This window comes from Silurus aristotelis, assembly GCF_946808225.1.
Source record: "Silurus aristotelis genome assembly, chromosome: 9".
Classification (NCBI taxonomy): domain Eukaryota; kingdom Metazoa; phylum Chordata; class Actinopteri; order Siluriformes; family Siluridae; genus Silurus; species Silurus aristotelis.
Genome location: NC_139582.1, coordinates 26,963,335 through 26,989,823, shown reverse-complemented (window position 1 = coordinate 26,989,823; position 26,489 = coordinate 26,963,335). Strand labels below are relative to the sequence as shown.

At 41.0% G+C, this 26,489-nt stretch overlaps 1 protein-coding gene across 4 annotated transcripts in view; it reads right to left on the bottom strand.

The window, feature by feature from the left end:
* Positions 1 to 208: 208 nt before the first annotated feature.
* LOC310731199 (interleukin-1 receptor accessory protein-like 1-B) overlaps positions 209 to 26,489 on the bottom strand; it is a 338,788-nt gene continuing 312,507 nt past the window's right edge. For 2 of the 4 annotated variants that reach the window (XM_083550676.1, XM_083550675.1), the window contains 3 exons: positions 5,893 to 6,063; positions 3,375 to 3,419; positions 209 to 2,630 (listed from right to left, as the gene is read on the bottom strand). In XM_083550676.1, the coding sequence (XP_083406802.1) occupies positions 1,885 to 2,630; positions 3,375 to 3,419; positions 5,893 to 6,063 (962 nt within the window). In that variant the 3' untranslated portion in view covers positions 209 to 1,884. The remainder of the gene's footprint in view (positions 2,631 to 3,374; positions 3,420 to 5,892; positions 6,064 to 26,489) is intronic. The other 2 variants (XM_083550677.1, XM_083550678.1) reach the window with 1 other exon arrangement.

Genomic DNA, 26,489 nt, shown 5'->3' with positions numbered 1-26,489 from the left:
GAGATCGGAGATGCATCCTCACCATACCTACGTCAACACCTGACTGTAATAACACCCTTGTGGTTGAATGAGCACAAATCTACTCAACCACAATCTGGTGGAACATCTTCCCAGAAGAGTGAAGGTTCTGCAGCAAACGGGGACCAAATGTGGAATAGGATGATTAAAAAAGAAACCCACACGTTCAGGTGTCCATTGACTTTTTTTTCATGGAGTCATGAAGTGAAACATTTTCAAAGTAAACAGATGATTGTTCGCCTCCCTCCCGGAAAATTTTCTATCAGTAAACCTAATCTTTTGAGGCGAAACCGGGACGTCATAACGTCATGTCCCTAACAGGAAGTGAGCGCTTATGCAAACGGAGGTCCGTGACTTGTAGGAAGTGCTTTGTTGTACGACAGTTGGTATACAGTAAGTCAGTGTGTGCATGGAGGCACTAGACCACCAGGAGGTTAGTATAGCAGGGGAAAATAAGAGCCGATGATGAGGATGATGATGATCGTACTGATTATAATGAAGTGAAATATTTCAGAAATATATAATTATATATTCATATCATAAACTGAATAGATATCTAGTCGCTAGGACACTCAAAAAAAAAAAGGTCAAACAAACAAATATACGCTTTCCCCCTCATTTACCTTTCACCCATCCCTGATTTAAGACTTTGACCAAAATAAAATATATATATATATATATATATATATATATATATCACTAATTTATTTTTTTTTCCCAAACATTAAAATTAAAAGTAGATCTTTATGCCAAATGACAAATGTGCAAACAAATCACTCTACACTTTCAGGATTAGTGGAATGAAATGCGACGATGTCTTTCCAGGCAAATTCTTTGTTTTTTTTTCTTATAAAAATATACTTCTTTCTTTTAAAATAATATACAGATTTAATTTTTTTTTTTTTTAATGGTGAATGTTTTTTTTTTTTTTTTTTTTTTTAAACTATCAAGCTAAACAGCAAAGCTGTTGGATTTCTCTTTTTGATAGAAAGGATTCATGACAGAAAAAGAGTGATAGAAAGAGAGGGAGAGAGAGAGGAGAAGTGAGAGAAAGAGAAAAAAGAGACACTGGAACATCATATTGAGGCGTTTTCGCTTCCTCTCTCGTGTCGTCTGCTTGGTCGCTTGTTCAGGAAGAGAAGAAATGAGCTCCCAGGCTTCTGCACTTTTTGCATAATCAAGTTTTTTTTTTTTTTTTCGTTTTAGGGGGTTTTTTTGTTTGTTTTTTGTTCATGAGTCTCTAAAAACTGAGATACCCACGGTTCAAACAGCAGCGAAAAAAGAAGAAAAGAAAGGAAGAAAGAAAACAAAATCTGCGTTGATTGTGTGTTGTTGTTTTTTTTTAAAGAAAACCTCACAACGCCACAAATTTAAAAACACTTAAAAAAAAAAAGTTAATACCTTACAGATTTGTTAAAAAAATTGAGATGATCAAAAAAAGTAAAACAATCAAAAATGTCAGAACTGAACAAAATTCCAATGCTACAAAGAAATCTCGAGTATATGTACAAGACCCTGTATTCCTTAAGTGTCAGAGTGAGTGTGTTCAAATCTGTGTGTGTCTGTGTGTGTGTGTGTGTGTGTGTGTGTGTGTGTGTGTGCGTGTGGAGGTCTGAAACGCAGCAGTTCCTACTCTGTGTTTTTCTAGACCTTTGCACTCACTCTGAACATTTTTCAGGACCAGTGATCCTGGACTTGAGTTCATCAACAGCAGCAGTCTGTATGGAGTGTCTGTGTGGGTGGGGTATTTTTTGTCCTTTTTATCGCTTACGTTACTAGGAAAGGTGTAGCCAAAAGTTGGTTGAAAGACTGTTGCTTTGAAAAGGAAAAAAAAGACAAGAAAATGTGGTCCTTTTCCAGAGGACGTCACCAGATGACGCTGGAGATGCTTGCCTCGCGTGAGAGCAGCGGCAACATGGCGTTATTGGCGTGCTGCTCTTCGAGTTGCTGCTGCTGCTGCTGCTGCTGCTGCTGCTGCTCGGGGCGCTGTGCTTTGCCCAGTGTGCGCTGTCCATTCAGCAGATTCATAGGGATGTTGTAGTAGGTATGATGCGGGCCCAGTGTGGGCAGTGGCGGGACGTCGTACCCGTAGCTGCGGTAGTAGTGTTTCTGTCCGATCGGAGCGTGGCAGCTGCTGTTGCGGAAAGCCGAGCGCAACTCGGGCCGCGCGGTGGCCACGACGGTGGAGGCAGCGGTGGCCATCGACAAGGCGGAGACGCTCTGGAGCTCGCCGGCATCCAGCGCCTGCTCGTGCGAGAGCTCGTGCGAGAGCTCGTGCGAGAGAGCGCGCTCGCGCCGCTTGAACGGCATCTCGTAGCGCAGCCGCTTCCAGAACTTGCTCCCGAGCTTGCTGCCCTCAGGCCCGGGCCAGCGGATGACGGTGAGGAGCTTGATGGCGTGCTTGAGCGCCTCCACCTCCTGGTAATTGATGGCATTGCGCAGCCCGGCGCACTCGATCAGGATCACCTTGATCTCGCCGCTCGCCAGCATGTTGCGCAGACGCGACTCGAGCTCAAAGATGCTCCAGCCACGACGCACCACGTAGCTCGGGGTCAACACGATGATCAGACGCCTGCTCTGGTCCACGCACCGGGCCACGTCCTCGATGTAGGCTGAAGACCGACGGAAAACAAACGGAAAAGTATAAGTACTGGCACAGAGGTGAATAGGCAACAGTTTGGCTGCACAGAAATGGGACGAGAACACACACATAAAAATGGGGGACGTGACACAAAACACTCCGCAGCTCGGCGCCAATTTTCGGGAGCACATTCGAGGAGTCGATTCACACTTTGAAATCAATGCTGTACGTCACTATCGAGCTCAAAAAGACTAATAAAGCAACAAAGCAGAACTATTTGGGATGCATGTGTGTGTGTGTGTGTGTGTGTCTCATGCTAATGGGGTTTAGTTATTAAGAGCTCAGAGACACACACACACACACACTCAGAAAGCAAACTGGAAGTCCTACTATTTACTTTGCATCTATCTGTCTGTCCTTCTTTCTTTCCCCTTTTCCTCTCTCTCTATTTCTCTTCATCTTTTATTCTGTCTCTCTACCTACACATGAACCCCCCACCACCCCCTCCACCCTGCACTCATCCGTCCTCGCTTCACTGTCTGTGGCTTTGTCTGATACCGGGGGTTTTTTTTTTTTACTAGAAGTGCGCTGACTACAGAAGTAAACCCTCGAGAAGCATCTAAGCATCTCCTATCAGATTTATCGCCTCGGCCCTCAGACCCGGATCCCGATTTAGACTAAACGCCGAGTCATTCATGTCTGAAAGAGGTGGGAATAAAAAGAAAAAAACAAGAGTGCAGACTGTAACTGCTGACAAAAGTGGAGAAAGCTGTACCTCCAAGGAGTCTCGTGTCATCCTGGAAATGATCAAGGGTGAAACCTAAACATAAATATTTTCAACATTTAAAATGGGATAAAAAATTTTAAAACAACGATTCACAGTGACTTTAGCATAAAAACAGACTTTTATAGGAGAAAAATTGGCGCTAGGTTTGTTTTTTTACGCTTGGACCTGATGATTTAGCTCTTGGCACTTCAGGGCTAACAAAGCCTGGAGGAGTTACCTTTTTTAAAGCATTTGGACTTTACACTGATTGAAACTGCTCATGAGACAACGATGAGACTTTTGAGACGATGAGACACTTTTTTTTTCTTTTTTTACACACAGACCAAACTGCAAAACGGCGATAAAGACAATGTAGATGGGACAAACTTGGAGCCACACAATTGTACCTGAATCTTGTATGGATGTATTGTAGTAGCATGAAATGTTCCCTTTGCTTCAACTGGGAGACCCAAACCTGTTCCAGCATGACTGTGCACAAAGCCAGCTCCATGAAGCTCTGCATGGCTTGGAATGGAAGACCTTGAGTGGCCTGCTATAATGCTCTGACCTTCACGCTATTGAACATAATGAACTGTATAGCCAATGGGGATATAGTGTGTTTCTGTACTTGGGAAGTTGCTATTAAATCCAAAGATCTTATATAAATGTGTTACACCAGCTTTGGGCAAACAGTTTGGGGAAGAACCACATTTGGCTGGAGAAATTCAGGTGTCCCAATACTTCCAGGCTTTATCGATTGAGCTTTATTATCCCTTTGTTCATCCAAATATAAAATCCAAAAGCCTGGTTCAACCTCACACACATTCTCTCTCCCTCTCACATACACACACACAATAACAGTGGAGATTCGATTTGGAAATAGTATAATATGCAAAAACCAAATGATGGAAACTTCTCCAAAGTATTTCGAATCAACACCTCCAGCAACTTCAGAAGGTACGTAATCATTTGTAAAGGACCACAAGGCAACGTGGTATCTGCTTTATTTCCAAACACAGATCCTGACAGCCACGGAAGCCCCGGATCGCATTTTAATATTGTTTGCTGACTGCCGGTAATGAAAGCAGGTAATGCCATGGAAGAGTGACAAAATTCTAATGAGGTCCTGCAGCCATGAGGGGGTTGGCAAGTGTTTCTAATATATAACATACTCTGGATTCCAAATTTAAACCAGGTTCGATGACAGAGTCACTCCATGGACAAAAGTTGGTGGACACCAAAAAGATTTGTTTGTGCTTTTACATTTTACATTTAGTCCTCTTTTTTTTTATCTGTAAAATAACCTCCATTCTTCTGGGAAGATGTTTCATTAGATTTGTGATCATTCAGCCACCAGGACATTAGTAAAGCCAGGTACTGATGTAGGAGAGGTGAGGAGGACCGGGGTGCAAAAAGCGATTAAATTCATCATGTTCAACATTGTGGAGGTCAGAGATCTATAGCAGGCCACACAAGATCCTCCACTGTAACCCATGTACATTTATATTTACATTTAAGGCATTTGGCAGACGTCCTCATCAAGATCAACTTACATTTATCTCATTCATACAGCTTATCAGTTTTGGGGTTGAGGGCCTGGCTGAAGGTCCCTGGAGTGGCACCTTGGTGTTTCTGGCATTTGAACCAGCAACCGGCAGATCCAAAGTCTAATTCCAAAGTCCACTTGCGATCCAAAATAATTTTCTTCAACCACTAAGCTACCACCTCAATCCCTGTACATTACATCTTCATGGAGCTGGCTTTGTGCACAGGAACATTGTCCTGCTGGAACAGGTTCGGGTCTCCTAGTTCACAGTTGAAGTGAAGGGAAAATCGAATGCTACCTCATCCCAAAACATCCTACACAATTGTGTGTCTCCAAAGTTTGTGGTAACTATATGGAAAGGTCAGTTGTCCCTATACGTTTGTCCACATGAGAGGACAAAAACATGGCCAAGGACACCAGACAAGTACATAGAACTGCATACAATACAAATAATCATTTAGATGCATGCACATGTAAAGACATTAATGTTTTCTGTCTTCAGAAAAACCTCGGACGCCTACTATGTACCACATACACATATTCATTGTATACAAACAAATGTTTGCAGACACCTGACCATTAAACTCATATTATACGGATAAAAGTATTGGGACACCTGATTTTTTCCATCCATATGTGTTTCCTCACAAAACTGTTGGAGGCACACAATTGTTTAGGACGTCTAAGTTAATCATAATGCTTGAAATGTAAATATAAATGTCCATGGGTCGGAGTGGAAGATCTTGAGTGGCCTGCTATAGAGCTCTGACCTCAACCCTATTGAACACTTTCAAAAAGCGTTTGAATCTTATGTTCGGGAGTCCACATACTTTTGTCCAAATATCAGGTGGTTGTTTTCTTGCCAAAAAAACGTCAATGAATTTGTGTTGATCCAAAAGCAAAAATATGTTCAACGCATATGAATACACACACACAAACGCGGTGAGAACGGTGAGATACAACATTTCAGGCTGAACTTACTTCCAGTAGGAATCAAATCCCTGTCTGGGATGAAGAGTTTATACCCATAATGTTTCTCCAAGACGTCAGGAAGAATCTCCAGGGCGAAACGTTCTTCCTCCTGGGTCTCTTGGCTCCACTGTTCAGGCTCTACTTTACTGTAGGACAAATAGGCATCGTAGTCCTTGTTTTCTGCAAAAAAAACAAAAACAAACATTCGTTCCAAGTAAACACTATAACCAGCTAACATGGCCGCCACAGACCACATTTCCCACACCCACTCATACTCGCACTATATAATAAGACTCAAGTGGTTCGCTACCTGCTTTAGATCTGTTCACTGTATATTTTTTAAAAAGACCTGCATTTTACCTACATTTGCATTGCAAAAGAAACCACTTCACATGATCCCAATTGTCTTTTAATGCTAACAAATACATCATTTTAGATATTCAGGATAAGCTACACATGTGTGCGACTAAATTGCACCGGTGAAAAGTGAAGTAATCGCAGAGGTTTACAGGACATCTGTTTGTTGTCGGTTTTTTCCGTATTAGCAAGTCGTATTCGATTTTCACAGCTCAGGGCACCTCCACTGGGCTGATTTACCACAACAAAGTAATCAACAAATCCGGGAGTGAGCAGCTCTCGCTCACAAAAGGAGGCTAATGCTCATCGAGCGAGAACAGCGTGGGCCATCGATCTCGGACCTTTTCCAAATGACCGTCCACTTACTGCCAAGGCAACCTGTGGATATGTGTGGTTTCGCAAGGCTGTTTTGAATGCCATCATCTAAAATTAGCCCCCAGCTGAAACGTGACGGGGGTTTTATCGACTTTGACACACTCTCGGTCTGTGGCTGGATGTAACACGCTAAGCATGTCGTCTAAACGTGGAAAAGCTGCTTTTCTCCTCCTCGCAGAGCTTTTTTGCCCAGCTGTGAATAAACAGTAGCTCAATGGAGAGCATGCAAGCCGTGCATAATCAGCTACATTATAGATAGATAGATAGATAGATAGATAGATAGATAGATAGATAGATAGATAGATAGATAGATAGATAGATAGATAGATAGATAGATAGATACATACATACATACATACATACATACATACATACATAAACCCTATTGAGCACCTGTGGGGCATCTTCAAGGTGAAGGTGGAAACCACCCACATGTGCTCAATAGGGTTAAGGTCTGGAGACACACTTGGCCACTCCAACAACTTCAGCTTTCTCAGCAAGGCAGTTTCATCCTGGTGGTGTGTTTGGGGTCATTATTATGTTGAAAAACTGCAGTTTCTGAAGGAAATCTGCTTCAGAATGTCACAGCACATGTTGGAATTTATGATTCCCTCAATAAACCGCAGCTCCCCAGTACCAGCAGCACTCATGCGGCCCCAGACCATGATGCTACCACCACCATGCTAGACTGTAGGCAAGACACAATTTTCTTGCTACTCCTCACCAAGGCGTCACCACACATGCTGGTCACCATATGAGCCAAACAAGTTTATCTTAGTCTCATCAGACCACAGGACATGGAACCCATCTTGGAAAACCTCTGCATGACTCTGGCCACTGTACTGTAACTCAGTTCCAGGATGTTAGTGATCTTCTTATAGCCTTGCCCCCCTTTAAGAAGAGCAACAATTTTAATTCTCAAATCCTCAGAGAGTCTTTACCATGAGGTGCCATGTTGAAGATGAAGTGGTCAGTATGAGATAATTGTACTCAAAGCACCAAGTCCAAACACCTCATATGTTTCTCATACACCCATCATTTTTCACTTAACTAATATAGAATATACATTTTATTATTACTATTGTATTATTTCAACATATAAGAAATAATGTAAGAAAACAAGCGTTTTCTCTATTCCAACCTAAGAAGTCTAATCTAATCTAATCTAATCTAATCTAATTGAACTTCATTTGATCTAATAGAGCAATTGTGCATGGTGTATTTAAGTTCAGAAAGTCATTTAGTAAATCTTTTTTCATTAATACTTTTTTAATGCTACTGTTTAATCTCTTGAATCTCTTGATAGATTAAGCGAAATTGGCTCATGTATTAGTTAGAACACCTACATAATTTCCCCTGGTTGTATTTAAGGTTTTTTTTTTTTACACCACTGTAAAAGCATGATGATGAATAATTTTTTTGACCCAATCATTAGTGACATTTTACACTATATAGACAAACGTAATAGGAAAATCTGACTTTTCCAGCTATATGTGCCCCAAACTGTTGCACTAGAACTAGGAGACCCAAAGGTGTTCCATCATGACAATGACCCTGTGCACTATGTGAGCTCCGTGAAGATAAGGTGTACATGGGTTGGAGTAGAAGACCTTGAGTGGCCTGCTTTACACCTTTAACCTACTGAACTGGAACACTGATTGCACACTTTACTGTAAATCCGTACGTTACTTTACTGAAGCCCTTATGTCTGAATGAGCAGATAATCTTTACAGGGATGAGCAAAATCTAGTGGAGCATCCCAGAAGAATGGGATATTCCAAAGGCACATAGAAATAAAATGCTAATGTGTCCGCAAACATTTGTAGATCCATAAAGCGGAAAAAAGTCCAAACGTAACGTTTAGAAATTAGGTCAACTGTTAGCTTGCGTTCCTTACAAGCGCAACGAAATCTATTCGATTAGCGCGACGCCTGAGTGAATCCAGCAATATTCTCAAGAAAATCAGATAATTAGGGAAATCTGCTCAATACTGCTGTTGATACTGGGTTTCTACATTCCTGAAGCCTTTCAGCTTTTACTCAGTGCTAACTAGCATGATTGAACAGGTCGAATGGGCTATCTTGCTGACTCGCCGATGTTTTCGGTCCCCTGGCTGGTCCTAATGGTCCTTAATTTGCTAATGGTCACGCTGAAATTGTTCTCGTAAGTGGCCGTTTGAGAAACAGCTGCTTGAAATGTTTCTCTTCGCAGCGAAAATTCAGCACGGTGTAAATCGGCCTGCCATTTGTTTAGCAGTGAAGCCAAACAAATTAGCCAGGATCACATCTTGCAGCTGTTTAAAACGCATGAACAAGGATTTTGGTGGGGGTGTGGGAGGGGAAAAAATACCCCCTTAATTTTCAAATGTATATATATATATATATATAAAACACAGCATGGCGCCATAATTGTGAGAAAATTGATAGAATAAAAAATTAGGCTTTATTTGATAGTACCATGGATAATATTACCTTTTAATTAATGTTATAATTGTAATCGTCTAAAGTCCATATTTTTGTCTTCATTACCATCTGTCTCTATCCAACCTGCACGTCAGCAATTCCAAATCTCTGCTTAGTTATACACGATTCAGACAAAAGTATGTGGACACCTGAGCATAAGATTTGTATGTCCTGTTTTAACATTTCAGATATAATAACCTCCACTTTTCTGGGAAGATGTTCCAGAAAATGTTTTGAAAGTCAGGTACTTATGTAGGTGAAGTGATCAGGCTTTGGGTGCATTCAGCATTCCAATTCATCCCATACTGTGAGTGTTCAATACGTTTGAGGTTAGAGCTCTATCGCAGGCCTCTCAAGTTCCCCTTTCAGAAACCCGAGCTACGTCACAACGCTTAGGGAATGCCTCCGCATTTGCTCACACTCTGAATCCGGCCAACGGCAATGCGTGATGTGTCACCGGCGGCCGGTCAGCTGTTTGTTCAGGAAAGCACTTTGTTTGTGAATCTGTGCAGACATGGCTAAGAGCAAGCAAGATTTCCGTATGTGTGTCCCTCCTTGCCCCCGTTTCATTACGGGGGGGGGACACATTCAGAGCGTGGGCAAACGCGGAGGCGTTCCCAAAGCGTTGTGAAGAAAGCGTCTTGTTCCCTAAGGGAACTAGGGTTACATACGTAACCTAGAGATGGTCTTCAACTCTACATCTTCATGGAGATGGCTTTCTGCACAGTGGACAGGTTTGGGGCTTCTTGTCTCAAGTGAGGGGAAAAATCTATGCTAGAGCATCCAAAGACATCCAAGACAGTTGTGTGATTCTAATTTTGTGGTAACAATTTGGGAGAAAACCACATATGGTTTGAAAATTGCTAAATGTGTCTATATAATGTAAAAGGAATGGACCACATTACAGTAGGACGAGCTGTTATTGGGGAATTGTCATAAAAAGGAGACAAGCACTGATGCAATTTGAAGGGTTATTTTTGTTAAAAAATAAAAAAAACATGCAAAGAATTTAGGCAGTCAGTAACCAGCAAAACCAGGGCTCGATCCAACATCACAAACAACGAGCCAAATCCAGAGGTACAATACACAGAAATCGAGGCTTGGCAAGTCCATTGTTACTTTGGAATGTGGTCATGGAAAAATACTGGGTGCAAATATGTCCTATATGATTGTAAATCTGGTGACTGTGAAGGTAATAAAATTCAATTCCAGTGTTGACTGAACAGGAATACACAAAACTGTCGATAAAAGCATGCCATAATTGAATTCTTAATTCAATTCAGTCGTATTTGTATTTTGTTTCTAACAATAGACAAAGCAGCTTTTATAATGAATAGATTACAAATATACAATTTTTATCCTAAATTTGTGCCAATCAGTTTATCCCCAATGAGCAAGCCAATGAGTGGTGATAATGGTGAGGAAGAAACTTCCTGAGGTGAAACCTTAAGAGAAACCAAACTGAAACGGGAACCCATCCTCATCTGGGTGACATCTGGAAATCCATTCTTTAGAGTTCTATAATTGTTCAGGTTATCAACCGTTCACTGCGGAACACGAGTGCACGGCAATTGTAGCTCTAAACCATAAATTCCTTCCTGGTTCTTGAGTGGATCCAAAGTATCCAAAGTATTCTTGTGTATCTTTAGGCAGTTCATTTGTAGCCTTTTTTCATAATATGTTTCTATAAGTGTTAAACCTACAGACATTTAATGAAGGAATTCAAGATATGGTGTAATGTGATTCGAGTAGGAGATGTTCATGAAGCGGAAAGAATGAAATTCCTGCATTAGTTTAAGGTATAAATGCAAATCAACTTATCTCTTTTCAATGCTTTATCACAAAAAGTCTTGAAACATATATAGATTATCGACAATCCTGAAAAAATCTGCTCGATCATACATCAAGCTGATAAACTGAAATTCAAGTCATTACATTTATGGCATTTGGCAGCTCTACAGCAGGCCTGGTCAACAAAGGCCCATGTAAATATTGTAGCTGTCTTTGTGCACAGGGGCATTGTAATGCTGGAACAGGTTTGAGTCTCCTATTGTCCTGGTCAAGTGAAGGGAAAATTTGATGCTATGCATCCAAAGACATCTATACAATTGGGTGAGTCTAAATTTGTGGTACCAGTTTGTAAAACCACCACCTATGGCTGGAAAAGCTATGTTTTTTCAGTAATCTTGTCCATATAGTGTAGTTTTATACCTTGCATTAACTTTCCTTGGATTATGACATATGGATTTGTTGTACCTAAGACACCTAATATTCTGGGAAGATGTTCCACTGGATTTGTGCTCATTCAGCCACAAGGGTGTTAGTAAAATCAGGTACTGGTATAGGTGGAATGAGGAGGCCTGGGGTGCTGTCAGGATTCCAATTCATCCTAAAAGTATTCCACAGGGTAAAAAGTCTGAGGCCAATCAAAATCTTCCACAGGTGTCAAATCGGGTGTCTCAATCCATGTTAAATGTTATAGGAATCAATGACATTTACATTTACTCTATTCGGCTGACGCCTTATTTAGAGTGACTTTTATTACAATGATCTTGTTGATACACCTGAGCAGTTAAGGGCCTTTGTTAGGGGCCCTGCAGTGGCAGCTTAGTGGTGGTGCGATTTGAACTCACAACCTTCTGATCAGGAGTCCAACATCTTAACCACTGAGTTAACCCTTCCCATCTGGCACTATGGTATAACAACATGAACGACGAAGTACATGAGATCAAGAGGTTCGGAGGTTTGTTCAATAGAGCTTGAGCATTAAAATAAAGTCCATATTGGAATTCTATTTTTATACTTCAGTTACTCCAGCTCATCTGATGTCTTAAAGAACACCCGGGTCACCTTTGAGTCCTAAAACTTAAAACATTCCCCAGGGGAAATCTGCTCATTTCATGATGTACTGCACTTTTACTGACACTGCCTTATTATTTATTCTAGACGGAAAAACAATACGCAGAAAACTTCGGCGCTTGACGATTTCGATCTCGCCTTGTTGCGCATATATAGACACGGAATAGAGCAGATGCTGTTTGATGCCTGCATTTGCATGATGATAAGGGTAAACCCCGTCACCTTTAAAAGGATTTCTGACTCTTCAAAATAGGTCTTTTCTGATATCTGTGTGGAAACCTGACCTTCTGTAAATACAGCCCACATATAAGCAAGTCAAGTATGCAATCCCGGCGGACTGGTGATCAGCCCAGGCCTCCTCTCAAGTGTGGGTGGAGGAGCTGATACATGTTGGTTGGGAGTAAAAAAAAAAAATTTCAAGAAAGTTATTCTTTTTCGAACTTTGTGTTTAGGGCTCTGACAGCCTACATACTGTATATACAGAATGTTGAAACAATATGTGGGGGTTGGCTGTACTTACAACTGCCAGATTGTGGTGCTCTCTGATAAAAATGCCTCGCAATAAGTGATTCTTCTCAGCCAGAAATCTTCAGCTTTAGGTGCTGAAACGCGGTCCCTAGGCCAACTTGGCTCTGGTGGATGAATTGCAAGGTTCTCTGTACGTTCTGTCAGTATCGATAGCTTCTATTCGATTCCAAATGCTTTATTTTCCCATAAATTTTTTTATTTCGTACATTTATTTATAATTCTATTGATAACCATGTACTCATTCTTCCACTGCACCGCTTCTGAAGGAGCTGAATTTTTTCTTTTTCCACACAAGCTATTTTGAACACCTCTTTGGACAGTAAAGAAGTACTTTTTTTTACTACTAGTACTTAATTACGTTTTTTTAACTATTCGTGGGAAACTTGTATTATCGTACCTTTTTCTTAAAAAAAAAATTCATTGGATGAAATGAGAACCTTTCTGGGTTTGGAGACAGGGTTCTCTCACTGTGTGTTTGTATCTATAGAAAACTCTCCTCAAAGAAGTTTGATGCACCAGAAACTGGAAGACAAGTCTGCATCAATGATTTACATTATATTGGCAAAAGTATTGGGACAACTGTCTTTCCAAGCAATATCTGATTCTTCTAGAAACCATGCACAATTCTATAGTATGTCTTTGGACGTGGTATCATTACATTTCCCCTTTATTGGACCCAAACCTGTTCCAGCACGAGAATGCCCCGTTTACAAAGCCATAAAGATATGCTCTTCATGAGTTAAATTGGAAGATCTTGAGTGGCCTGCAATAGAGCTCTGACCTCAATCTTTGGAATGTTGACTGCGCCACAGGCCTCCTCACCTCACCTGCCCTGAATCAGTAACTGACATTACTAATGCCCTTCTGGTTGAATGAGCACAATTCTCCATGAATCCACTCTAAAATCTAGTGGAACATCTTCCCAGAAGAGTGGAGTGGAGGTTATTATAACATCAAATGGGGACAAAGGGTGGAATGGGATGCACATGCCAATCTTATGGTCAAGGTTCTGTCAATATGGTGTAGCTCTTATAGAAAGTCTACCAAGCATGGTTCTGTGTATATACAGTGAGGAAAATAAGTATTTGAACACCCTGCTATTTTGCAAGTTCTCCCACTTAGAAATCATGGAGGGGTCTGAAATTGTCATCGTAGGTGCATGTCCACTGTGAGAGACATAATCTAAAAAAGAAAATCCAGAAATCACAATATATGATTTTTAAACTATTTATTTGTATGATACAGCTGCAAATAAGTATTTGAACACCTGTCTATCAGCTAGAATTCTGACCCTCAAAGACCTGTTAGTCTGCCTTTAAAATGTCCACCTCCACTACATTTATTATCCTAAATTAGATGCACCTGTTTGAGGTCATTAGCTGCATAAAGACACCTGTCCACCCCATACAATCAGTAAGAATCCAACTACTAACATGGCCAAGACCAAAGTGCTGTCCAAAGACACTAGAGACAAAATTGTACAACTCCACAAGGCTGGAAAGGGCTACGGGGAAATTGCCAAGCAGCTTGGTGAAAAAAGGTCCACTGTTGGAGCAATCATTAGAAAATGGAAGAAGCTAAACATGACTGTCAATCTCCCTCGGACTGGGGCTCCATGCAAGATCTCACCTCGTGGGGTCTCAATGATCCTAAGGAAGGTGAGAAATCAGCCCAGAACTACACGGGAGGAGCTGGTCAATGACCTGAAAAGAGCTGGGACCACCGTTTCCAAGGTTACTGTTGGTAATACACTAAGACGTCATGGTTTGAAATCATGCATGGCACGGAAGGTTCACCTGCTTAAACCAGCACATGTCCAGGCACGTCTTAAGTTTGCCAATGACCATTTGGATGATCCAGAGGAGTCATGGGAGAAAGTCATGTGGTCAGATGCGACCAAAATAAAACTTTTGGGTCATAATTTCACTAAACGTGTTTGGAGGAAGAAGAATGATGAGTACCATCCCAAGAACACCATCCCTACTGTGAAGCATGGGGGTGGTAGCATCATGCTTTGGGGGTGTTTTTCTGCACATGGGACAGGGCGACTGCACTGTATTAAGGAGAGGATGACCGGGGCCATGTATTGCGAGATTTTGGGGAACAACCTCCTTCCCTCAGTTAGAGCATTGAAGATGGGTCAAGGCTGGGTCTTCCAACATGACAATTACCCGAAGCACACAGCCAGGATAACCAAGGAGTGGCTCTGTAAGAAGCATATCAAGGTTCTGGCGTGGCCTAGCCAGTCTCCAGACCTAAACCCCATAGAGAATCTTTGGAGGGAGCTCAAACTCCGTGTTTCTCAGCGACAGGCCAGAAACCTGACTGATCTAGAGAAGATCTGTGTGGAGGAGTGGGCCAAAATCCCTCCTTCAGTGTGTTCAAACCTGGTGATAAACTACAGGAAACGTTTGACCTCAAACAAATGCTACTGTACCAAATATTAACATTGACTTTCTCAGGTGTTCAAATACTTATTTGCAGCTGTATCATACAAATAAATAGTTTAAAAATCATACATTGTGATTTCTGGATTTTTTTTTTTTAGATTATGTCTCTCACAGTGGACATGCACCTACGATGACAATTTCAGACCCCTCCATGATTTCTAAGTGGGAGAACTTGCAAAATAGCAGGGTGTTCATATACTTATTTTCCTCACTCTATATATAAATCATACATACTCAATCAGGCATCTAATAGGAGTACTGGAATGGTGTACTATGGTCCATCAATGCTAATCAATGCAACACTAAGGCCACTCCAGTGTGTGGTGGATTTGGGGTTACTTATCTGGTACAAAGGAAGTAAAGAATGCATTAGAAACTAAACATTAGGGACATTTTTTTAATTTTTATTATATTTTACTCGTTAGTTTTTGCATCAGCCTTGCATGATCTTAGTCCCTACATAGCAATAATGAATTGAAAACAAATACATGAGGTCAATTAATACAAATAATTAGCTAATCAAGATAATGTAGATTGACTGTGTTTAACTTGGAGATTGTCTGCCCAATAAATAGCCGCTCAGGAACATTAATGTGCCCTTAGATGCACTTATCTTACAATGGCCCCTAAAGAGCATCTCTCTCTCCGTCTCTCTCTCTCTCTCTCTCTCTCTCTCTCTCTCTCTCTCTCTCTCTCTCTCTCTCTCTCTCTCTCTCTCTCTCTCTTTCCACTCTGATTGTAGCGCAATGTGTCTCCTGGCCCCTCTATCTTTCTTCCTAATGCCTCAGCACACAACCCAATCTATTTCCCCTCCGTTCCATATCCCCATTCTCGGTCTCTTTATGACCCTAACATCCATATCTGTTCTCTCTCCTGCCCCATCTCACCCCTCCTTCCCCCCTGCTGCTTTCTCTCCCTTCTCATCCCACTCCATCTCCCTGTCCCTCTGCTCATGTTCATTCCATTCCCTTTCTCTCTTATTCATTATCTTTCAAACTCTTCCATTCTACCCTTCTCTCTCACCCTCCCTCTCTCTCTCTCTCGTTTTTTTTTTTTTGCTCATAATTATCCCCCAGAAAGGCTAATCGAGTCCCATCGCTCATCCCTCCATTGACTGGAAGGGAGCCGTGAGCGAGAGATGACGGAGAAGGAGGAGAAGAAAGGAGGGTGAGCAATCTTTCTTTAAGTGCACTGTATTAGCTTTCATTATGATTAAAGTTAAAAACTCAAGCTCACTTAGGAGCTGAGATGGACAAAGTTAGGCTGCACGTGTCGGTTAATAATTAAAAGGGGGAAGAAAGATGATCAATTGCTCCAGGGTGGGTTGCAAAGGTGCAGAACTTAAAGCAAGCACGAAGGAGCGGGATAATAAGAAGATCATAACCAGGAGACCCAAACTGACTGACCCACCTCAGGCCTCATCACCTACATCAGTACCTACTAACACCATGGTGGCTGATCGAGCACAAATCTCCACAATCGAAATCTAGTGGAACATCTTCTCAAAAAGAATAGAAAATATTTAAGAGGTGGGTAAAATTTCATGTTGCCTTGTATGAACATGTAATAGTGAGATCTACCTGTAGGCTATGAAGCTGCTGTTCCTGGTGTAAGCCAACTTAAAAAAATAAATAAAAAATTCAATCTGTCAGATTGTATAATGAGAGTCCCAACTTTTAGCAAGCCTCTTGTGAGTTTACTGCCACACTCCCTGCCTCACGTTTCTGTCGTCGGCAGTTGTGCAGAAGCGTGGCGGCAGACGGCACATGGCAGGTGCGTCCCATATGCTGGCGTAATGGCTCATTTCAGATTACAGACAGACCCATCACTCTCTCTTCCTCGTCCATCACTTCTTTACCATTCTCCTAGCGGTCGCTCCTGAATCACACTTTTCAGCACATCTTTATCTTTATCTCTGCCTCACTATTATTTTTTTTCTCTCACCAGCCACTTCAATTTCCCTCTGACTGAGAGATTGCCTCCTCTCTCTGGTTCATGGTGCTATTTATGCTAGTGTGGGCTGCAGTCAGGGTTAAGGGTTAGGCTTAATTGCGTTTGACCTTGAGCCGGGAATAGACGCGAATAAACATTTGTGGTCCTTAATGCGCACGTAGAAAGACGGCCGCACGATGAGAGTGGGCTGTCGTTTAGGAAGAACGGTGGGGCGATTGTCAGCTCATCACTATTTAAGCACGAATGAATCATGCTTCTGTCGGGGGAGTGCGAATGAGAGACACAGAGAGAGAGAGAGAGAGAGAGAGAGAGAGAGAGAGAGAGAGAGAGAGAGAGAGAGAGAGAGAGAAGGTGACACAAAAGTCAAAACAAAAATCAAGTCTGCAATTTGGAGGAGGGATAATCGATAATGCTTTCCAGTTAGCTCTCTTTCTTATTTGGCCGAAGTCTTCCAGGAAGCTTTTATCCAGAGTCTGATACACATAAAGAAACTCCATTTTAGCATACGCTACATAAACAAAAGTATTGAGAGACATATGTGCTTCTTGTCCAAACTGTTACCACAAACTTAGAGGCCTACAAACTGTATAGGATGTTACAGTAGCTTTAGGTTTTCCAGTACCGGCCTTTGACTAAAGTCCTTAAAGGTCTCCATAAGCACACTCCAAAATTTAGTGGAGCATCCTATTGAAAAAGTGGGGGTTCTTATTACAGCAATGAATATGGTCAGGTGTCCACAGAGTTTTGACCCACACACAGTCTCATTGTACCAGCCTTCAGCTTTGCTGCCTCCACACCAGTATATATATAAGAGGCTACATTTATATAAGAGAACGCAGATGGCGTTTGTGGATACGTGACTATAAAATGCGCATGTGATCATTTTTCAACGTCCCATTCCACATTAAGTGCTCGTTTACTGTCAGAAGAACCTTCAACTATTCTGGGAAGATGTTCCACTAGATTTATTTGGGTAGTTTTATAACATTCAGTGTCAGTAAGGTCAGGTACCAAAGGCATTCGGTAGGTTTAAGGTGCAGAGCTTTATAGCAGGCCACTCAAGATGTTCCACTCAATAACATGTATACTATATATACATGAGCTGGCTTTGTGCAAAGAGGCATTGTCATGCTGGAACAGGTTTGGGTCTCCATGTGAAGGAATAATTTAAAGCTACCGAATCCAACGACATCCAATCCAATCGTGTGCCTCCATCTTTGTGGTAACAGTTTGGGGAAGAACTACATGAAGTCAGGTGTCCCAATATATTTGCCCATAATGTATAATGATTGATTATGTAACTTCTATTCCTATTTTGAATATCCATGATAAACCTGGGTTGACCTCTAAACCCTTGATTTGTTATGCTACCAATACACATGCTACACTAACTGATACAGATTCCATGCTAACTACAGCATGTTCATTTTCCTTTTCAAAAAAAACCCAAAAACTTACCTCACCTATGGAAGGCCCACACAAGATTTTTTTTTAATCCTGTAGTCAGGCATGAACTGCATACACGTAATTCCAATAATGTAAATGGGCCGCCTAGGAAATCTAGTTAAGCCCAGGGCTAAGCTAAGGTCTGAATACTGATAACTTCCCTTGCCTGTAGACATATCTAAAGCCAGCATCTTTGTAAAGGCTCTTCGCTCGCATCCACGTAATCCTGATTCTGAACTTTATTTTATCGCTTTTATCGATTTCTTGAAATTCTTTGACAAAAAAAATGGTCAAAAGTAAACGCAGTCCCTCCATATAATATGCTGGACACGCTCTCAACCTTAGGAGCAGCCATTCCTAAAAAGTCCTACTCTTACTAATAATGGATGAAAAGCCCATTGGAAAGAGTTTTGCATTATGCAAATCAGATCACCCTTTCCGTTCCGGACTAGCTGTCCTTCACAGTATATTACATTAGCATATTTCAGTGCATTAGTCTGCTAGTTCTTTTTTTCTTTCTTTTCACCAATGCCAGCTATCCTTTTGAACGTGCCTGACGTGTTTTATGCTCATTAAGGAAACATGATTATATATGCTGCATATTCGTTTTTTTTTCGAAATTCACTCGCCGCTCTCTTACGGTTTGCGAATGACAGAAAAACAAAGCAGCGTTTCTTTTCGTTCGGCCACTGACATGGCCAATACCTGTCGTAATATTTTTTTTTTCTCTAGTACACTTCAAACCTTTTAAACCCTGACAGATGAGGCGCACTCGTAATAGATACAATTACCTTCTCCGTGAAAGCAACGTCGTTTCATAAAGAATCGAAGGACCAGCTGAAGGAGTTTGTTTACCTATTTATTCGTGCAAAAATAAAGAAATAAAGAAATATGTATATCAGGGCTGTCAAAATGAGCGCAAATTCATTCGAATCGCGCTAATTCTATTCACATGGCGGATTTCTTTTTGACCATTTGAATTAAAAATGTAAATAAACAAACAAATACTTGAAAAAAATTTTGTAAAACCTGCTACGCAACCCACATTTATTTACGAGGTCCTTTCTTTATTTAGATATAAAAAATATATATAAACTCCACTAAAACATCATTTTTAATCGCGAAACAAGTTTTTAAATCAGCACCAAAATCCGCCATAATGTACACATCCGGCAGTTAAAACCGTCCGTGTGGAAACATAGCAAAAGTTCTGTGTCCTCATGATTTACGCAAGTTAAAACCCCATAATTACTTTGAAACATTTACAAGTATATTTTGTCTCTGTGCTCTATGTTGAGTCTGGTTTCACTAATAATAAACATACCTTTGCATGAAGCATCAGTATTTTCCATGCCAATGTTGGAGTATTAAAAACTTGACAAGTATTTATTTAAGGTTCGTTTGGAACGGATAAAAATGCTGATTAATCGCGAGTTAACTCGTGACGATCGTGCGATAATCGCAATTAAATATTTGAATCAATTTACTGCCCTTTTTTGTCAGCCAAATGGCTCCAAAAGCGATTTTCACATTTCACGTAGGAAAACTTTTTTTCTACCGTGTGTTATTGTATATCGGGATATTAATCACGCTGTTCACTGACGATCCCACAACCTTCTGATCAGTAACCCAGAGCCTTAACCACTGAGATGTTGCACCAAACGCCAGATCTACTAAGTAGACCATCAAGAGGATTCACGTTGATCTGAGGTGTTGAACTTTTTTGTTATTTCTTTTTTTGTTCCTCAAGGTGACTCGGGCACAGGTTGTAAAAACAAGCACAGATGTAACTGTTTTCGTATTCATGTTATTCATTCGAACGATTTCATTTGGTATGCTCTTATTGTTTCTGCAGTTAAGATGGGGGGGGGGACATGCAGATTATCAGGTGCTAATGGAATAAATATATCATATTTTTCAAAATGGTCCTTTATACCCAGATGGCTTTTTTTTCCACCAAAGGTCATAAAAGGTTAAAACAAATAAATAACTTGTTTTCGTTTTTTGCTTTGTTTATATGCATTTGACACAAGAAATGCGATGGCTATTACGGAACAATTGCCTTCTTGCCCAAGGTCCTTACTAGTAATTACAGCTCAAAGTGCCACTTGAACACTTTTCCAAATACAGCAGGTTGTAATTCGAGTAATTCCGGTAACTCCAAGATGCCTCTGAGTGTCATGTCAAGATCGGAAACTTCGCTTCGGAGCCGTCGCCTTACCGTCCTCTTACATCGTACAGTATGATTATGTAAAACTGAACTCCTTCTGACAGACTGATTCCTCTGCTTTCAGACTTGTTGACAGGGTGGAATGTGTGGAGAAAAACAGAGGGAAAGAGAGACAGAGACAAAAAAAAAAAAAAAAAAAAGAGGTTGGAACAGGAATAATCACCTCTGTGTATCTGGGACATGTGCATCTCTTCAGGGAGCTGTGGGCATGGCCTGCTGGCTTATTGAAACTGATCCCCTTAAACTGAGAGCAAATTGAAAATCTGTTTCGCTCTCCCCCGAGTTCGGTGGAGTGCTACAATTAAAGGAGACAATTGCTGTTCGGAATTAAGTTCAAGGCACTCACGTTAAGTCCCCTTCATCTCTAACCTGTTCCTCCCTTCTCCAATCTGCCTCAGAGCCATCTATTGCGCTTACAGGCCTCGCAGAGGGACGGCTGTGCAACTCTCGCAGTAATGGCAAGAAACCTACAGAATGTCGGCCATCGAGGTGGATAAAGAAGGGGAACAAAATATGTGCATGGCTCCGAAAAAAAAAAAAAAACCAAACCAAAACAACACTGTAGACTTAGTGACATCCGATATGCCACGTCCCCTGGCTCTTGACTCTCTCTCTCTCTCTCTCTCTCTCTCTCTCTCTCTCTCTCTCTCTCTCTCTCTCTCTTTCAGCACAGATGCCTGCCAATGCTTGTTAGAGGACATTATGAATAACCTCCTCACACTGACAGCCACTTCAAAAAAAGTTTGAGCTCCTTTTCAAACATGACTGAACTGCAAATAAATCCCATCGTACCAGGCAGCAATATCTTGAGTACGGTCGAAAAGTAAAAAGCTTGAAATTAGTAACGGGTATAGCTAGAAGTAAATATTCTCATATTATTCTATAAATATTATATATACACCACATATACATAAGAGAAATGTGAGTTCTTTTCATCGCTGTCTTTTTCTGAGTGCTGGATACCTTTAAAGTGTCACAAGTGAGGCCGATGCGATTTGCATCTTGATGCATAGCCAATGATACGATACATCAAAGCTACATATGAAGCGGCTACCAACGCGATACGATTACGCCCTATTACGATGCGCTGCAATTCAATAGGGTACAAATAATTTGGCTTTTTATTTATTTGGTTCCGACAAACAGCAAATCGTCTTCTGACTTTCTAGAGCATGGACCCATTTACTAACAGGCCTTTGTAGTGCAAGAAAAAAAAACATCCCAGAAAACTTTTTAATAAAACTAGAGGTTCTTTTCCTGTTCGGTCTCTAGGAAGATGCAGCTCTACCTCTGCCATGTTGATCTGTATTCTATGTGACTCTCAGGATGCGCCTCGGTCTCCGTAGCGTTGTGATATTCACGTAGCAGCACCAGAAATGCTGAATCTTACCAGCCCTTCTTCTTCTTCTTGAAGAAGCTGATCATCCGTCTGCATAACCCCCTGTCCTCTACATCTACCTCTTTCATACCAACCACCTACATGTCTTCCCTCTCCACATCCATAAACTCCTCCTTGGCCTTCCTTTTTTCCTCCTTCCTGGGGGCTCCATCCTCCACAAAACCTATAAATTTATGGCATTATTCAGATGCCCTTATCCAGAGTGACTTACAATTGTCTCCTTCATACAACTGAGTGGTTAAGAGCCTTGCACTGGGGCACAGAGGTGGGAGTTTCGGGAGGCTGGGATTTGAACGCATGACCTTCTGTTTTAAAGTCTAATGCCTTAACTATTATCCTATACGATTGTATAGGATGTCTCTGGATGCATTTGCATTACGTTTCCCCTTCAGTTACAGTAGAAAACCTGCTCCTGCATGACAATGCCCCTGTGCGCAAAGCCAGCTCATTGATTTCTATGGGTTGGTGTGGAAGATCTTGATTGCCCTACTATGGAGCTTTGACCTAATCCCTTTTGAACACCTTCGGAATGAATTGAATGCTTTGGAATGAATGGGCCTCCTCACCTACATCAGTCCCTGAGTTTACTACACCCTTGTGGCTGAATAATCTTTACAAACACTCCAAAATTGAGTAGAACATCTTCCCAGAAGAGTGGAGGTCCTTATTACAGTGAATGGAGACTAAAAGTGGAATGGAAGTTCAAAAAATATTAGGTGTTCACAATCTTTTGTCCATTCATCTATTTATCTGGGTTCCACTAGAAATAAAAAAAAAAAGTGAGACATGCGACGGAGAAAAAAAATCCAATATTGAATCTGTTGAAATATTTCGTCCGTGTTGTCCTGTTCTAAAGTTCAAGGCCCATTCAATTTGTTTAATGGAATGTCAGGCAGAGCGAAGCACCCCGCTGAACACAATTCATCAAACAAACCGCTTGTAATTTCTCCGCTGCGACTGAAAGAAATAAACAGAGCATGAGGGTCGAAACGTATATGTTCATTAGAGCCCACAATAAACACCGAGTAGCAGGTCAGGGATTCTATAGATTTTGAAATGATGAAACGTTAATGACCGGAGAGGTGGCGTAAATTACCGCTGCTGTTGCTGGCTGGCTTCAGCAGGTTACGTATTGTAATGGCGACTGGATTCGTTTTTTATTCATTTATTTTTATGTACATTAATTACAGAAGAATCAGGCCGCAGGTTATTCTGCAGGATTTATGACTCACAGAGTCACTATTTTTTCCCTAGTTATCTGTGACCACAGACATTGTGTTACATGGCTATACACACACGCCTTCTGTTTAGAAAGTCTACTGGTTGCAGAAGCATGAAATGTTCCCTTCCCTTTCCCTTTCCCTAGCATGCTATACATGGGTTGGATTGGAAGATCTTAAAAAGCCTGCTATTGAGACACAGGATCTTGAGTGGCCTGTTATCAAAATTGACCTCAACCCTATTGGACACCTTTGAGATGACTTGGAACCCTGATTGGATCCCAGGCCTCCTCATCACATCTACATCAGTAGCTGACTTTACTAACACCCTTGTTCCTGAAGGAGTCCAAATCTCCCCAAACACACTCCAAAATCGAGGTGAACATCTTCCTAAAAGAGTGGAGGTCATTATAACTCAGGACTAAATGTGGAATGGTTCAGATGTCCACAAACCTGCTTGCAATGACAAATTTGTCATAAAAATCGTTCCTATGTGTATTAAAAACTACATTTTCAATTTCTAAACGAATGTATTAGATATAGGAATGTGTTGCGTGAGTCACGGCTGCATTCTGTCCCTCAAAACACGTAGGCCGTGTTTACCAAAACCCGTTTCTGGCTCCTACTGTGCTGGTTTCCTTTCAACTTTGCGAGAACACATCGCTTCCCGAACCCTAATATGATTGAAGTTTTATACTGAGAAGCGGTTATTTTTCGCTCAGTTATTGCAGTACAAGTGTGCAATAAATTATGTGAATAATGGGTCGGGGATGGAATGTGAATGAGCTTTCACTCAAACCTCTGCCAAAAACATGGAGTCTGCTGCAGTCCATTTGTGTCATGCAAGAATTCCATAGAAATGTAACGAAACACGGCGATGAATGATCGGAATTCTAAAAATGAGGCTTCCTGGTTGACCAGCAGTCCTATAATGAGATCAATTTTATGTTTGTTTTTGATTGAATCATGATTGAAACATGGTGGTTGGGGGGACTGTTCTTGACATTTTTACTGACCACTTTATTTATCTTCTTGATCTTCTTACCATTATGGCCATCCACCTAAAGGTTCAATATGGTGTGCACTCTGAGATGCCTTTTTAACACTTTTAACAATGGACATAAGTTTATTAGTTTGTTCCTTATAAATCTATCCATAATGAGTGACCCAGTGGTGACTATTGTGAGGAAAAACTCCCTGAGATGGTATGAAGAAGAAACCTTGAAAGGAACCAAACTCAATAAGGAACCCATCGTCATCTGGGTGGCACCGAATGTCTATTCATTACAGTTCCATCATCTTTGAGGGGTACTGTTATGTTTACATTTATATCGAGGGCCCAGCGGTGGTGGGATTTGAACTCACAACCTTCTAATCAAAGGTCCAACAGCTTAACCACTGAGCTACCACTTCCCCCATAGTAGTATATGGGGAGGTGGTAATTTAGTGGATAATTGCATGGACTTCAGATCTGAAGGTCATCAGTTCAAATCCCAAGCAAGGCCCATAGCTGCTCGGTTGAATGAATGAGATAATTTGTTGTGCCATTGCCATTATCAAAGTCCCTTCACTTCGAATGTTCGGCTGTATCTCTTGAGTTGCATCTGCATGATTTTATGCACTGCCTTCATCTGACTGCACGAACTGCTTGATCTGGTTCCTGATAAAAGTGGTATACGAGAGGAATTCGACGTGAATATCAACTTCTGAGGAGAAAAATCCCATCACAGATTAGATATAAAAAGGTTTCCCCCCCTTATTTTGCTAAAGTGGATAAATCAATTATGTCAACCTTTTCAAATGGGGTTGTTCAAGTTCGTGGACATGAATGAAATTGAGATATCAGCTAGCGCAAAACGGCAGGCTGCGCTACAGCCTTTGGCTACAGGAACACCCAACAGCTTCAAATCTAAGAAGAAGGAATGACATTCATGTGGAGGGTCTGCCAGTATGTCGGTTTTTCATTATCACCTGGGTTTCATACAGGGGGTGACTAAAACTGAAGAGAAAGATTTGTCCTCCTGACCTAAACTATAAATTAATGATGATAATATTTGCTATTGAGAGTGTGTGAGATATTCACCGAGATTCTTTTTGTGGTTTTGTAAAAAAAAAAACACAGGCAAAGGTGAAATTACTGTTGAAAAAACTCCAGTCTAAGATACATTTTAATTACAAAATCTATTCTTATTTTCTTGTTCGCTGGTTCTTTCTATGTGAAACCTTTATCCCTCTCTCCTTGTCCCTCCACTTTCCTTCTATCTCTCTCGTTCTGCTCCTCTCTGTTGAGCTATACATAGTCCTGAGAAACCAGTGATCCTGTCCTTCGCTTCTCTTCACCCTACCTCTGGTGGCCAATTTGAATGAGGTAACTCATAAGTTGTTGAACTTTTAAATGGAAGATCTGCCATCTGTGCAGATAGGGATGGTTCCACATTGACAGCCTAAAAATTCATGAACTTACTCAGCAACTCAAGAACTTTGAGGATGGATTTGGACTGTAATTGATATCAACAGTCTACTATAATGACTCAGCAGTAAAAAGTTCACCTCAGCAATCATAGAACTGTAAAGAATGGACATTTGGTGTCACCCAGATGAGGATGGGTTTCCATTTGAGTTCCTCATGCTACTGAGCCACTGACTCGCTCATTAGGGATAAACTTACAATTATAAGGATCAATCTTCTAGGCTCACAACATCATACATTCTATTTCTACAACTTTATAACCTCTTTATCTGTAAAGCTACTTTGAGACAATGTCCAATGTTAAAAGCGCTCTACGAATAATAATGAATTGAAGTGAATTGAACTAAAAGCTAATTATGGCTCGGTGATGAATCCAGTCAAGACACATTTGAATCGTCACATGTGACAAAGACATACAGTGTAAAAACAAAAGTGCTTGTGTCTTATGTTGTTTCACCAAGTATTATACTGAATATGGCTGAAATGACAATAAAAACTACTTGACTTGAATTAATGTCTACAGATTTTAATATAATAAAGGACATTTGTTACCAGGGGTAGACGAAGTAGACGTCATTAAGTGCCACCTTGTACAATTGTATAGGATAGTGATTAAGGCGTTAGGGCTTTGGATCCCCGCCTCGCCAAGAAAAACTGGAAAAGTCTGGTGTCTCAATATTTTAGTGCATGCTGTGCAGTCAGCAAAGCATGAACATGATTCTGGGTATTTGTTTCGTCTCCAACGAAGAACTTTGATTAAATGCTAAACTGCACCCGTTCAGCTGATGTACCATCATTGATTGGAGGAGAGAAGAAAAGGCCTTCGAGACAGCAGTGAACAGAGCATCTAATGTTCT